At 37.4% G+C, this 13,419-nt stretch overlaps 1 protein-coding gene across 1 annotated transcript in view; it reads left to right on the top strand.

The window, feature by feature from the left end:
- Positions 1-9,204, top strand: part of ARHGAP15 (Rho GTPase activating protein 15) — a 571,811-nt gene extending 562,607 nt beyond the window's left edge. Inside the window, exon 13 of the mRNA XM_008567489.1 lies at positions 8,841-9,204. Within this exon, the coding sequence (XP_008565711.1) occupies positions 8,841-9,024 (184 nt within the window). The 3' untranslated portion in view covers positions 9,025-9,204. The remainder of the gene's footprint in view (positions 1-8,840) is intronic.
- Positions 9,205-13,419: the final 4,215 nt, after the last annotated feature.

Raw genomic sequence — 13,419 nt, 5'->3', positions numbered from 1 at the left:
CCGAGGGTTCGGATCCCACATACAGGCCGGTTCCCGCTCACTGGCTGAGCGAGGTGGGGGCACAACACTGAGGGTTGCGATCCCTTGCCGGACACGAAAAAAGACAAAAAGGAAAAAAAATAATAATAATAATAATAATAATAAAAAGTTACTCTTCTTAATACACGAAAATCTTAGAAATTTATATGTACAAGTATGTTCATTGTAGCATTGCCTGTAATAGCAAAGAATGAGAAGCAACCTAAAAGCCAACTAGTAGGGAAATGGTTAAATAAATTACAGTATTTCCATACTATGAAATGTAGCAACATTTTTAAAAGAATGAGGTATTTTTATATGTACTTACTTGGAGAGATGCCCATAATATATAGTTAAGAGGAGAAAAAAGCAAATTATAGCACATTATATATATATATATATATATATATATATATACACACACACACATTTTTTTTATTCTTTTAAAAAAGAAAAAAAAAGGGGCCAGCCCGTGGCTCACTCGGGAGAGTGTGGTGCTGATAAAAAAGAAAAAAAGTGTGTATATATAAAATTTTCCTTTTTAAAAAAAATAAAATTTAAACCTCCACATATAAAGATCTATGTATATAAAGGTAGATAGCATATAATATATACTTAATAACATATATATAAGGACAGGTAGATGGATAGATAGGCAGAAAAACATCCAGAAGGACCACCCATCTGTTAATTACAGTCATCATGAAAAAGTCTGACTTTGAAACAGGGGGATTTTACTATTTTACTTTTTACTCTAGATACTTCTGATTAGTACATTCTTTTCCAAAGACTATGCATGAGTTTTGTTATATAGAATAAATCACACGGATTAAACAAACATAAAATTATACGCTCCCAATAGAAAACAGGGCAGGAGACACACAGAGAAGAGAAAATAGACATGGCTGCACGTGTGTTACTGTTAACTTCCCAATTTCTTAAATTCAAAGAATCCTAAGTTTGAAGAATGACAGACCTTTTTTTCACCTCCTGCAATTATTTTGAAAAGAATAATACCAAATGATAATAATGGCAAAAGGACTAGTAGGCTCTCCCATGTTATCATGTTTTAAGGAAAAAAGAGCCATAACAATGATCCAGTGCTAGTTCTCAAGGTGTGGTCCAGACCAGCAGTATTACTACCACCTGGGAACTTGTGAGAAATGCAGTTTATCAAGGCCCTCCCTAGACGTGCATAATCAGAAATCTGGAGGGGTAACTCAACAATCTGTGTTTTAGCATACCTTCCAAATTATTCTCATGAACAGTGAAGCTTGAGAACCACTGATCTAGCTGTTACATTTCTACTATTTCACCCTAAGGCAGAGTTTCTCATTAGCAGCACTATTGCCATGTGGAGCTGGCTAGTTCTTTGTTGTAGGGGGCTGTCCTGTGCATTGTAGAATGTTTAGCAGCCTCTACCCACCAGATGCCAGTATTAATTTCCCACCTCACCCAATCATGACAATCAAAAATGTCTCCAGAGATTGTCAAATGCCTCCTGAAAGGGGGGCGCAAAACTGTCCCTGGTTGGGAACCATGTGGAAGAGAACATGGAAAGATTTTTATTTATCAATCTTACTTCTACTGAGAAATCATAGGACACAACCCATTCTGTCCCTTATGAGATAATGACTAAGTGACATATATTACATACATAAGACGTGGAATGGTTCATGTTAGAAGTAAAAAATGCTGGATACAGAATTATATAAAGAGTATTTTCTCACATATGCATGTAGATAAATTATATAAACATTTTTACCATCTAAATGCTAGTGTTATTCTGCTCAAAACCCAAAAACGGATTTCCATCACTCTTAGAATTAAATCCCATATCCTTACCAAGACCCCCAAGTCCCTCCACAGGGTCTCCTACCTCTGTCCCCTCACTCCCTGGCCTCCAGCTGCTCTGTGCACATCTTCATTCCTAGGACCACCAAGCACGAGCTCCCCCCTAGGGTGTTGTACCTACAACTACCACCTGGAATTCTCCTTCCACCACACGTACACCTAAACAGGACTCTGCTCCAATCTCCTTCCTTAGAGAGGGCACCCCTGAGCACCCTGTCTGCTGCCAAGTGCCACTTCTCACCACTCTCTGCACATTAGAACGACTGGCGGCTATTGACAGATGTGAGCAGCCAGGCCCTGCCCGTGCTGAGTAAACAGAAATCTCTGGGGATGAGTTCCAGACCACTGGGATGTTTTTAAAGCTCCCCATGGTTAGTGAAAAAGCCACTACTTCCCTTCATTTTTCTTCAAGTACTTCAGCACCTGAAATCATATTATATATTGATGAGTGTATTGTTTGTTGTCTGTTTCCCCTATTAGATCATAAGCTTCATCTGGGCAGGGACTTTGTATGTCCAACACCCAGAATAGTGTCCAGCAAATTGTAGGTACTCAGTAGATTTTTATCAGTGAATGAATGGTTATATTGACTTACCAGTGGGTTTTTTTTTTAATCTTTATTATACTCTTCTAAACTTTTCAAATTTTCTGTAATAGAATATATTACTTTATAATCCGAAGAAAATTAAAGTTGATTTTTAAATCTGCCTTTAAAAATTGTGAAATATTTGAAAATTTTTCTGACATACAATATATAGCCATATATTGGTTCAGCATATGGAAAGTATTCAACGATAGCAACTAATGTTAATGTTCCTTTTTGGTATTACCTACTTGTCAGGGGTTTGCTTCTGATACCCCATCTTATCTGTGGTGGTTGTCACCTTACAGAATACGTACACCAACTAAAATTAAGTCATTAATTGAAGCCTGTGGGCTATTAATTTTTTTACTTTCCAGCCCTCAAATCTTTTTACATATCCTGAGTATTGCTTAAAGCATATTTCTAAAGATACTTTAGAATATCTCTATAATGTCCAATCAATAAAAATACAAAACAAGTGAATAATTGAAAATGTTTCAATCTTCTGCACTGAAATTAGTGCAAAGAGGTTCAATAAATACAAAGAATCAAGCCATGTTAGCTATCAATATGTGACTACCGTATGAAGCTGCTCTTCTATAATGTGTTTGAGAGAATTATATACACATGGCTTTAATGATTATTTAAAAGCAAACCTGACAGAATATAGCAATAATTCCCATTTAGGATGATAATTATTAACTTATTTTAGAAAACAACAATGATATGATGTTTAGACATAAAATTGAAGACTGTTCAATTAGTTTAAACCAATTGATTTATAAATTGGCGTGGTAAGAATGGCTGAATTGTCTGTGAATGACCACCTTGAAACACATTAATGTTGGATGCAAAAACACTTGTGAATGCTCTCCTACTTTTGAAATATTTGAAGATTTTTCTTACATACAACCACAACTTTCAGGGAGGAGGTAGAATTCCTGCTAAGTTCTCAATCTTATAAAAGGCCAGTATAGACAGCAGTATAGTTTGTGCAAATTGAGGGTAGGCAAGCATATGGTTAGCATGGATTTCCCCCAAAATAGTTATAGCACATAGGAAACATAAGTTGAGCATATTGAAAATTTATTCTATTTTTAACAGCCTCTTTCAGTTAAGTGGTCAAAATCACAATTAACATTTCACATGCAGAGGCTGAGCTATACTTTGCAAGGCAGGTGTGATCTGATGACAAGAATACATTTACCACCCCATTCTCCCCATTCAAGTAAAACCATCCTGAAGTTATGTGCATTCAACATATAGGGAGAGGGCCATTTCTAATACACCTCTATAACTTGAGAATTGTCCTGCAGGCAATTATGTGGGCTTTTCAGACCCTTTATGGGTCACTATGGTAACAGCAAAGCACAAACTTAAAAGGAAGTTTGCATTTATAAATCTGTTTGGAGCTGGACTATTATTAAATACTTTGGTCTTCTTAATTCAGCATTAATTTTTAGTTTTATAGTAAAGCTCTCTTTAGTTTGAGTCATTTGGCTATGATTTTTATACAGCTAAGAAGTTTCTTTGAGTTAGCAATTCAGCTCACTTTTGGAAAAAGTTACCCAGTATAAGGCTTTTTAGAGAGATTTTTTTTTGGGGGGGGGGAGGGGTCTGGGGTCCAACATCTGTAACACTGGATTACAGATTGTTTCTAAAATAATCTTAAATTGATGGATCATTTCTCCTTCCATTCGGGCCTGACAAAAAAGTAGCTCTGGCATTTCCTCTTCTTTTTATGCTGTAAACTATATATCACTTTTCAGCTCTTGCCAGAAAAATGAATTCTTACCCATTTCAAGATTTTATAAACTTGAATTTTACTTAGGGGTATAAGAATTGGTTTTACAATAAATCTCTCAACAACGTCTTTGCCCTTACTTTTCTCATTCAGATTTGGTCTTTTGCCTTTTGGCCTTTATTTCATCATAAAAGGGGAGTTTCTTTCTTTTCTTTGCTGAGAACAGGTTAAATTGTAGCTCAAAATTTACAACATTGTCATGGAGTTTAAGGGCTAATGAAATCTAAGCCCTAGCAGAGGGGTAGAACTGGCCAGAAATCACCACAATCTGACCTCATTCTGAGTTAGCTGCTACAGACCTGTGAAGCCAGGGTTGTATAGGAGGGCAAAATGTGTAACATTTTCAACTTCATACACAGTAGACCTTTAGGAAAAGCACACTAGACCAATATTTCCTAATATGTGCTCCTCAGGAAAGAGGATCTATGCACAATGTTCAAGTTAGGGAAAACCCAACTTAAGCAAAAATGAGCAGGTATATATTCTGCAGGACTTTTCAGAGCCTTTATTGTGCTTTTGTGTGTGCATTGTGAATTTCCAAGAGAAAAAAAATGTCACACAATTTTCTCCAAAACTGTCACTTTGGAATGCTATTTTCATGAGGTATATCACAGAAATGGTGTTTCACAGAACTCACTTTAGTGAAAGCTGTACTGGAGGTATTGCCAAATTCATGGTAAAAATGTATATAGTTTCAGAATCAGATCCTCTCCTCCAGCAAAACAACAGAACTGCAATTTAAACTATTGGAAATACAACTTATTGTTTTTGACAGTTTTCCATCTTAGATACTAGATTGAATTATTTTTTTTTCCATGCAGGGCTTTTATTTCTCTCAGTAGTCTGTGTTTCTCTTCTAGATATGTTTTACTAATTGAAGCCTTCAGAAATAATGGCATCTGTAATGCCCAGCTGGTCCCCACAGTAAGAGTGGAAATTATGATATCTATTAATGTGAAGTAAAAAAGTGAGACATAAATAATTTTGCAGGACAGTATTCTAACTATATTTTTGAAATCATGGTTGATTCCCTGTGTGATCCCAAATCAACTACTTAACTATTTAGGAGTTTAGCAAGGTAGAAAATAACCAGTTCACATTTGAATAGGGAAGTTTATAACAGCATTAATACATTTTACAAGACATCCCCAGTTTGGGGGCCTTCTTTGTTAGAAATGTTTATCACCCCTGTCTTTTAAAAAGGGGTCTAATCTAATTTAAACTTTAATATGAGAATATTTATTGCCTGTCAACATGAATCCTATAGTTCAGAAGTTGGTGACTTCTACCCCAAATTGGTCTTCACCCTACATCTTTTCTAACCTAAATATTGATTGATTTCTCAACATGCCACCTACTGTTCAGTTGATATTCAGCCAATAAATTGCATATATATATATATATATTTACACACACACAAGCACACATTTTATAACAGTGAATAAGCAAGATAGCTTATATTTTTTATAATACACATCCATATTTTCCTGTTAACTTTCTTTCTTAACTACATTTGATTTTTCCAAAAGTTATTGCATGTAACTTTCTTTTCCCAACTCAGGGAAAAAATATTCTAAGCCACTGTAATAATTTCACCGGCAGAAATACAATTATAACAAGAATACAAAACCGTGTGTTATTTTGAAAATTTTACTTATAACAAGATTATTTTACAGCAGTCATAAGTTAGAGTTTTATTAAAATCAAATAGAAAGTGTGCAGACAAATGGACACAAAGGATACAGGTTTGAGGTGGAATGAGTATTTCGAATGAATATTCCATATTCACACAGCATAAAGCACAAAATGAACATTTTTTCGACGGGAAATTTAGGAAACCGATGCATTAGCCGAAATCCATTACAAGAGTCCCCCTCCACGGCCCACTGGCTAAAATAGAGAAGCCTTCCCTGGAAGGGAGCTCAAACATGTACCTCCAGCCTCCTACTCTTCATTTTATTTAAATTCAATCTTGGTTCCTGCCTCTAGATTTGGCCCTGCTCTGGATACTAAGACGAGGCCTTTTGCTGAGCAGGAAAAATATAAAGAACTCTGGAGAAACTGGAAAAATAGCCTAGCTTCATTTCAGCCTTGTTGCTCTGCCCTCATGGACTGAATGCCAGTAGCTGTATCTTTCCAGTATCCCTTGGGGACCTACCTGAGATCCTCAAATGCTATAGATCCCTTCCAGCTTCTCCCCTACAACCTCCTGACAGCCTCGACTGCCCCTCCAGCAATCAGCTCTTGGACCTCCCTTGATTTCTGGCCTTGCCTTTGAGGGTATGACTTAGTTTGGGCTCCCAGCTATTTTAAATCTCATTGTCCCTGCCACCAACTGAAATTACAGCCATAATTAAATAGATAAATGTATCTTCAATCCTCAGTCTATCTTTACACCATCTCTTCCCCTTTCAGACTCCCTGGGCTCCAGGTCTTAATTTTTTACTCATACTACCCTGTTGACCAAGTCATCCTATATATAGCGCATTCACCTTTAGACCTTGTATTCATGGAAAGATAGAGTTAAGAGAATACAAATCCTTCCATGAACTTTTTGAAGTACCCTCATACCTTCAATATTCTCTCACTTTTGATTCTAACTTCTCCATGGCCTATGACCTCTGAGTCCTGTTCTCTGCTAGAAAAATCTTATCAGTTTAGACCTTTTCTACCAATGGGAAAAGTTGTTAAAGCAACTTTCACCAAGTAGGTACTCAGTTAGTTATGTTATCTTTTTCTGTATTTGCTTTCAACCTTTTTTTTTTTAATGTGGCAAAATCAATGAAGGAGTGAGGGAGTTAGTATCATAAAATGGTATTAATTTTTTTTATAAAAAAGGAGAAACCTATTTTTCTTTTATAGTGAATCTCACTAGTGGCTATTATAATACACAGATCTGGGAGAGGCTCTAGAGCGATCTTAAACTGGGGTAAATTGGCACGTTTAGGAAAGCAAAGGCCCATTCCACTTACCCCGTGACAGGTAGGAGGATGGCCCATTCCACTTACCCCATGACAGGTAGGAGGATGTTTAAATCATTCTACAGGCTTTTAGTGAATGAAGTAGCAAAGAAGCATAGCTTCTTATATTTCAAAGAAAACTTTAAATTTGAAGTCTCCGGTAACTCACTGATACTCTAAAAATATGAGAATCTCTTCCAGAAATGGAGCCACGTGAACAGTACTCACAGGTACAAATGTTCTCCATTTGAAGCAGAAGAAAAGGGAAAATGGGAGGCAGAATATTTTGAATATTCAATCCAAATTTAAAGGCCATTTTGCCCATAGTAAATCTACTATAACCAGACTGCCCATCACAATTCCTCAGTGAGGAATGAAAATTCAGACCCTCTTATGGTGGACCTTATTATAATCATGTGGAGGGAGGCAAAGTGAAAAGTCAGCCCAGTTATTAAGCCTAGAAGTTGTGACAGACCCTGGCAATGATGCTGCCCCAGGTATTGGACCAGACTGCCTGGGTGGAACTGGGACTCTGCATGACATCAGGTTCTTCACCACTCTGTCCCTCAATCTTTTGTAAAATGGGCTTAATAATAGAAGCTACCTCAGGGGTTGGATTAAACGAGATAATAAAATTACTTAGAACAATAATTCATTATTATCAATATTGGTCAAGTACATTTTGAGGACCATGTTACGTGCCATGCCCTGGTGCTGTGTGCAGGTACAAGTCAGTGCACATGGGGCTCTGATCCTTCCCAGTCTCTTTTAGGAGAAGGAAGTCATGGCTGCTTGATCGTGGAGTGGTACTTTAGAGATTTGGGTTTGTGAAGGGGTAGAAATACAGCAAGTCTTCCTGCCTCCTCTGATTCAGAACTACATAGGACCATGTAGGTCAAACAACAAGAGTCTTCAGCAATGGTGCATGCTGAGCTCTGAGGCTACAGACCCATGGTCTTGGAGTAAAGTGGTCCTTTGCCTTGCATTACTCTCTTCACTCATATTTCCCTTGGGTTGGGATGTCTGGTAGAGTATGGGTTTCAGTATTTCTTAGCAACCTGTCCTTCCACACGCTATCCTTTGTTCTTTAAGATCACTTAAAACCTCTCTCTTCTGAATTTTAATATAAAACCAAGTAGACTTCAGTTGTAAGAATAAGCACTACTTTTTTAAGTCTCAATTTTTAGGATGGGGCTTTATTTTCTTTTTAGGAGTGCTGTGTTGAAACAGGCAAGGCATTACCATTAATAAAACCACATCTTAATGTCCCATTGGTATTCCAGCTCTCCATATAGTCCTCACCCAAGCAAACATTTCTTTGATTCCAATGGGACTCTTTTCCTGTGCAAATGCTACAGGATTTTGCATTTTATTGAGCCATGAATGAAATTGGCTGTCCAAATGAATGGAGACACTTAGAATTTTGTTGGATGAGGCAATGTATTTTTCCCCAACAGTCATAGGTTCTATTTCCATATAGTAAAGCATGAAGGGTAGAAGATTAACTAGTGTTGTAAAGTAGTTGTTTTTCCTGAGTGAGAAAATTGTTTTATAATTCCAAAGTAGCCACAATTTCACTTTAAACTATAATAGAATTTTTTTTCCCTCTGTCTCTCCACAGGATAGTGGCCAAAGCTTCCAAGAACCTCATGTCCACGCAAAGCTTAGGGATTGTATTTGGACCCACCCTCCTGCGAGCTGAAAATGACACAGGGAACATGGCAGTACACATGGTATACCAAAACCAGATAGCTGAGCTCATGCTGAGCGAGTATGATAAGATCTTCAGCTCCAAGGAAGACTGACAGACAAGACAAGTTACTGAATATGTTCACATCTGTCTTGATGCCTAATATTTTTACATTTCTGTAAACATATTTCTGAAATATTTTTTTCCTTTCAAGTGACAGATGCCTCATTTTGTGAAAACGTAACGATGATTTTGTGTTTAAGTTCCAAACATTTGAATAAAATAATTGACAATATTTGCCTATATGTGTTCTACATTAACCCCTTCGGTGCTGTTCCTTCTAGCACTTCCAGGAGCACATCATGCATGCTTCGTGCTATTAAGTAACAAGTAGAGTACAGCACATATCCAAAAATTGCTTTCTTGCTGCTCCAGGGCATCAAGTGTGTGGCTGTGTATGTGTCGGTGTGTGAGTGTGACTGTGGTCGAGAATATGGGTACGTGTACACACATGTGCCTTCTCACAATCCACGCTGCCTCAAGCATGTTCCCATACTCCCGTGTGTGTGAAGGTACCGCCAAAAAATGTGGGAAGACAGAAGCTAATAATTTTAAAATACAATGAAGGAGATCAGGTTCTCACTAAAACAGATATATTTCATCTTTCAAGAACATTTTTATACTTATAAATATAATCCAGCTCTTCTCAGTGCTATATGTTGAAATTTATAAATACAACACATTGAATGGCAATTTTTCTGAAGAAAAATGACAGTTCAAAACATTTGCCACTGGATATGTTTTTTAATAAATACTATTTGCAGCCCCATAAACATACTATCTTGTAAATTAGAAACAAAATTAGTGCCCTGTAATTTTGATCTCTATATTATACAGGAGTTGCATGACTGCTCGTTTTTAATGTTAACATCCATTTTGAATCTTCATCAAACTGTATATCTTTCTTTTCCCTGGCTGTGTCATTTTATGTAGAATTTTTATTATGCTTCTGAGGATGCTTTATTGGCAAATTACATTAAATCCATCTAGAAAGAACTTTTTAAAAAGGCTTTTTTTCATATGCCCTAAGGATTACTTGGCTAGACTTGGATTGCTTTATCCATTTGATGGTTAGTTTCAGTTGTCATGGATAAACAAAAGGGTAACTGTCTAGAATATATCAAACATTGTTTTATTTTGAAACGTATGTTCTAGCTGAACACAGCTCATACCCGGTTTTATGAAAGTATTCTGCTGATAAAAATGTAGACTTATGTTTGACAGCTTTTTAATCAAATTGAAACAGAATAAATAAAACTAATCCAGTGCGATAAAGAGTAAGTCTAGTTATCGATTTGTTCATAAAATGAAAAATAAAGCATGTAAATAAAACGCGTGAAGCACGGATCCAAGAGCAAACACATAGAGTCATAATGAGCTCAGAGGCACAAGCTGTGTGCGTAGATGGGTATACAGAAGAGAGTCTGCTGAAGAGAGAGCCAGATGTGCACACAGCTCCAGCATCCACAGAACTGCCTCAGGAAGGAGAGGTTCCCTTGTCCCTCATGAATGTCTTCATTTTCACAATGGCGCCAGTAAATGGGCTCATGGCCAGAACAGAGAAACAACCACAAGAAATGCTGAAGTGTAGTTTCATTGAGTGGGATGTATACACAGACCACAAAGCCGAGAAAATCACATGAGGCTGAATCTCATGTTCTAAAGTCACCAGTACCACTGAGCTAACAGACTTGATAGCTTTCAACAATTCTTATACATAAAATTGTGATTACACCTTTCAGAAAAACATGGAGACATAAAACAAGAGTTTCTGGCATTCTATTTCAAGTCCTCCTCATTTCCATAATATTCTATACTGTCAATTAGGTTTTTCCCAAGACTTTAATGACTTCTTTTTTTGAGAGAGGGAAGAGTAGGTTTAGTAGTTCTAGCATTAAAATCTTATCTCTTCACATCTTTAAAGGTATTCTGGAAGCATCAGCCAGAGAGAAGCAGCACTGAAAGCCAAAGAGAAGTGACACTACCTGCTTCGAGCAGGGACTCACAACCCCATGTCTCTGCTGCTTTCCAGATTTATAATCTTCAAAAGCACCAGCTTCTTGATTTCCAATCTGATGGGATTTAGCCTGATTCAAACCCCAGCTGTGTCCTTTCCCTGCCTGCTAAGAGCATTTAATCAGAGACTGTGTTTCCTCTTCTGGGAAAGACCATTCCAAGGTGCTGAGCCAAAGTGCCCATCACAGGATCTGACTTGTATACAGTAAAGGCATAAAAAGGGTTGTGCCAAAAGGTCATTAGATCCTGCAAAATCTCAGACAGTGACGATGGTCAACTGTTCCAAGTTTAAAAGTTGAGACTGTAAGTACAGGTTGATTTACAAGGAGGTTAGATTTTATAAAACTGCTCAATATTCTCCATCAAGAAGACATGAAAAACCAGTGAGCATTTCTAAATTACCTAATTTGAGTCAGACACAATTCTAGGCACTAGTGATACAAATATAAAATAAGGTAAACATTCCTATCTGCTGTAGTTTCACAGTTTAATTGGCTAAGGGTTAGTTACAGTTCAATACAAGATCAGGGAACTTAGCCATCTTGGTAACCATGCAGCCCCAGGGTTCAGAGATGCTCTAAAGGTATTTTTTTAATGAATGGGTGAGTAGAAGCTGTTAGAGAGATATGAACAAGTTTCAGTGGTTGACAGAAGACCAAATAACAAATTGTGCCTGGTGGAGTGAGATGAGGCTTCACTCGGTAGCTAGCCTTTCCAGTCTAATCTTGACCAATAAATAAGACTTACAAGACAAAGAAAAATGCAGAAGACATACTAGGAAGCAGGAATGGCATGAACAGAGTTGTGAAAGACCTGACTTCCCCAAGGAAAAGTGAGAAGCTCAAGGAATAGACGATGAAGTGCATGCTTGGCAATTTTGGGAGATGGAGTTGGAGAAAGATGTCAGGGTCAGATTCAAGCCATGATAAAACATTTGAATTTTATCCTATAGGTCAAAGGGATCCAACAGAGGCAGTAAAATCAGAAATCCATGGAGAAACTTTGTTTCTTAGAGAGAGAATCTCTACATTCACCAGTGGGCAGGAGAAACAAACTACTTGGGGGAGATGCCATTTTCTAGTGTATGTGTTTATGTGTGTGTGTACATATAATTTTTAACATTTTCAAGGAATACAATTATAATCCTGTATTCTTAAAAGCATTCTATATTATGATGAGAAAACATTTTAAGAAATTATAAGCTAGCCTATAGAACGGAAACACAAGTCCAAAACAATCTCCCTGGAAAATCAAGCTTATTATTATGTCCCATTTCAGCAAGGATTTACCTAACCGGGACATAGAAGGTGGCGCCTCTTTCCTACTGACACAAAAAGCTTCTTGGAGATTGCAGGTAGTCCATCCTATATGTTGAGAGTCTGACTTTCCTCAGCATGTGCCATATGACAGGATCACCATGCCACAGCTAGTAATTGATAAGCCATATGATGGTTCTCCCTATCCAATTAGAAAACAAAGGATCCAATTAAGAAAAATTAGAAAAGCTGTTAAAAGGAAGCAATCACTTGGCAATGGTGCCATCCTTACAGTTTAACACAGCTAGAAATTGACCTGTACTTCTCTTTTCTACATTTATTTTTGTGAATTATAAGTTAATCACCCTGTCAATTCCTAATTAAAAGGCCCTGCAAAGATTTTCATCCAAAAGAACTGTCACAAAGAGTTCTGGGTCAAATTGCTCTGTTGTCAAAAATGAGACATAAAACCAAAACAATATCAACTCTCTCCTGGGAAACTCAAATCTTAATCAAAAAAAAAAAAAAAAAAAAGACTTTCTCCAAACGTAATAATCACATTTTATCTCTTCAGCTAAGATGGTTCATCTTATCCTTAGAATATCGATGGATCTTTTTTTTTTCTCTCTTTCTTGAAACCAGGGTTGCAAACTCAGATGCTGAGTGGGACCAAGGGAGTAATATGAAAAAGAGAAGCGGGCAACCGCAGTATGGAGTGGTAGCATCTGGGGAAACCTCAGGCTCAGCTCCTGGCCACAAGGGTCGGCTTCTACTCAGCTGGAGCCGATGTCGCTTATGTGGGAATGTAAGCACAATGTTGCCAGACCTTCAGATCTTTCATGAAAAGCCAGAATTAAAGAATCTTATGTGAAATCTGATTTTTATGGGCATCAAATAAAACACATCTGAGCAGACTCAGCCCCAGGACCTCCATTTTTGTGACCTCAGCGTTAAACCTTCCAAGGGCACAAAGCTTGCTCCCCAGAAAGTGCTAGTGCATGGAGCACACTGTGGAGATGAGAGAGAGAGGCAGAGCACTGCAAAAGCGCACAAACAGTGAACTAAGCACTTAGGAAACTGACTGCTTAGACCCTGAGCAAATTATTTACTCTACCTGGGTCTCAGGCTTCTGATCTATCAAATAGAATAATATTTGTCTTATCTTGCCTCGAAGGACT

The sequence above is a fragment of the Galeopterus variegatus genome, unplaced genomic scaffold (genome assembly GCF_000696425.1).
Source record: "Galeopterus variegatus unplaced genomic scaffold, G_variegatus-3.0.2 Scaffold323, whole genome shotgun sequence".
In the NCBI taxonomy this organism is placed as follows: Eukaryota; Metazoa; Chordata; class Mammalia; order Dermoptera; family Cynocephalidae; genus Galeopterus; species Galeopterus variegatus.
The sequence above is the reverse complement of the archived record's forward strand: the minus strand, read 5'-3'. Positions and strand labels throughout refer to the sequence as shown.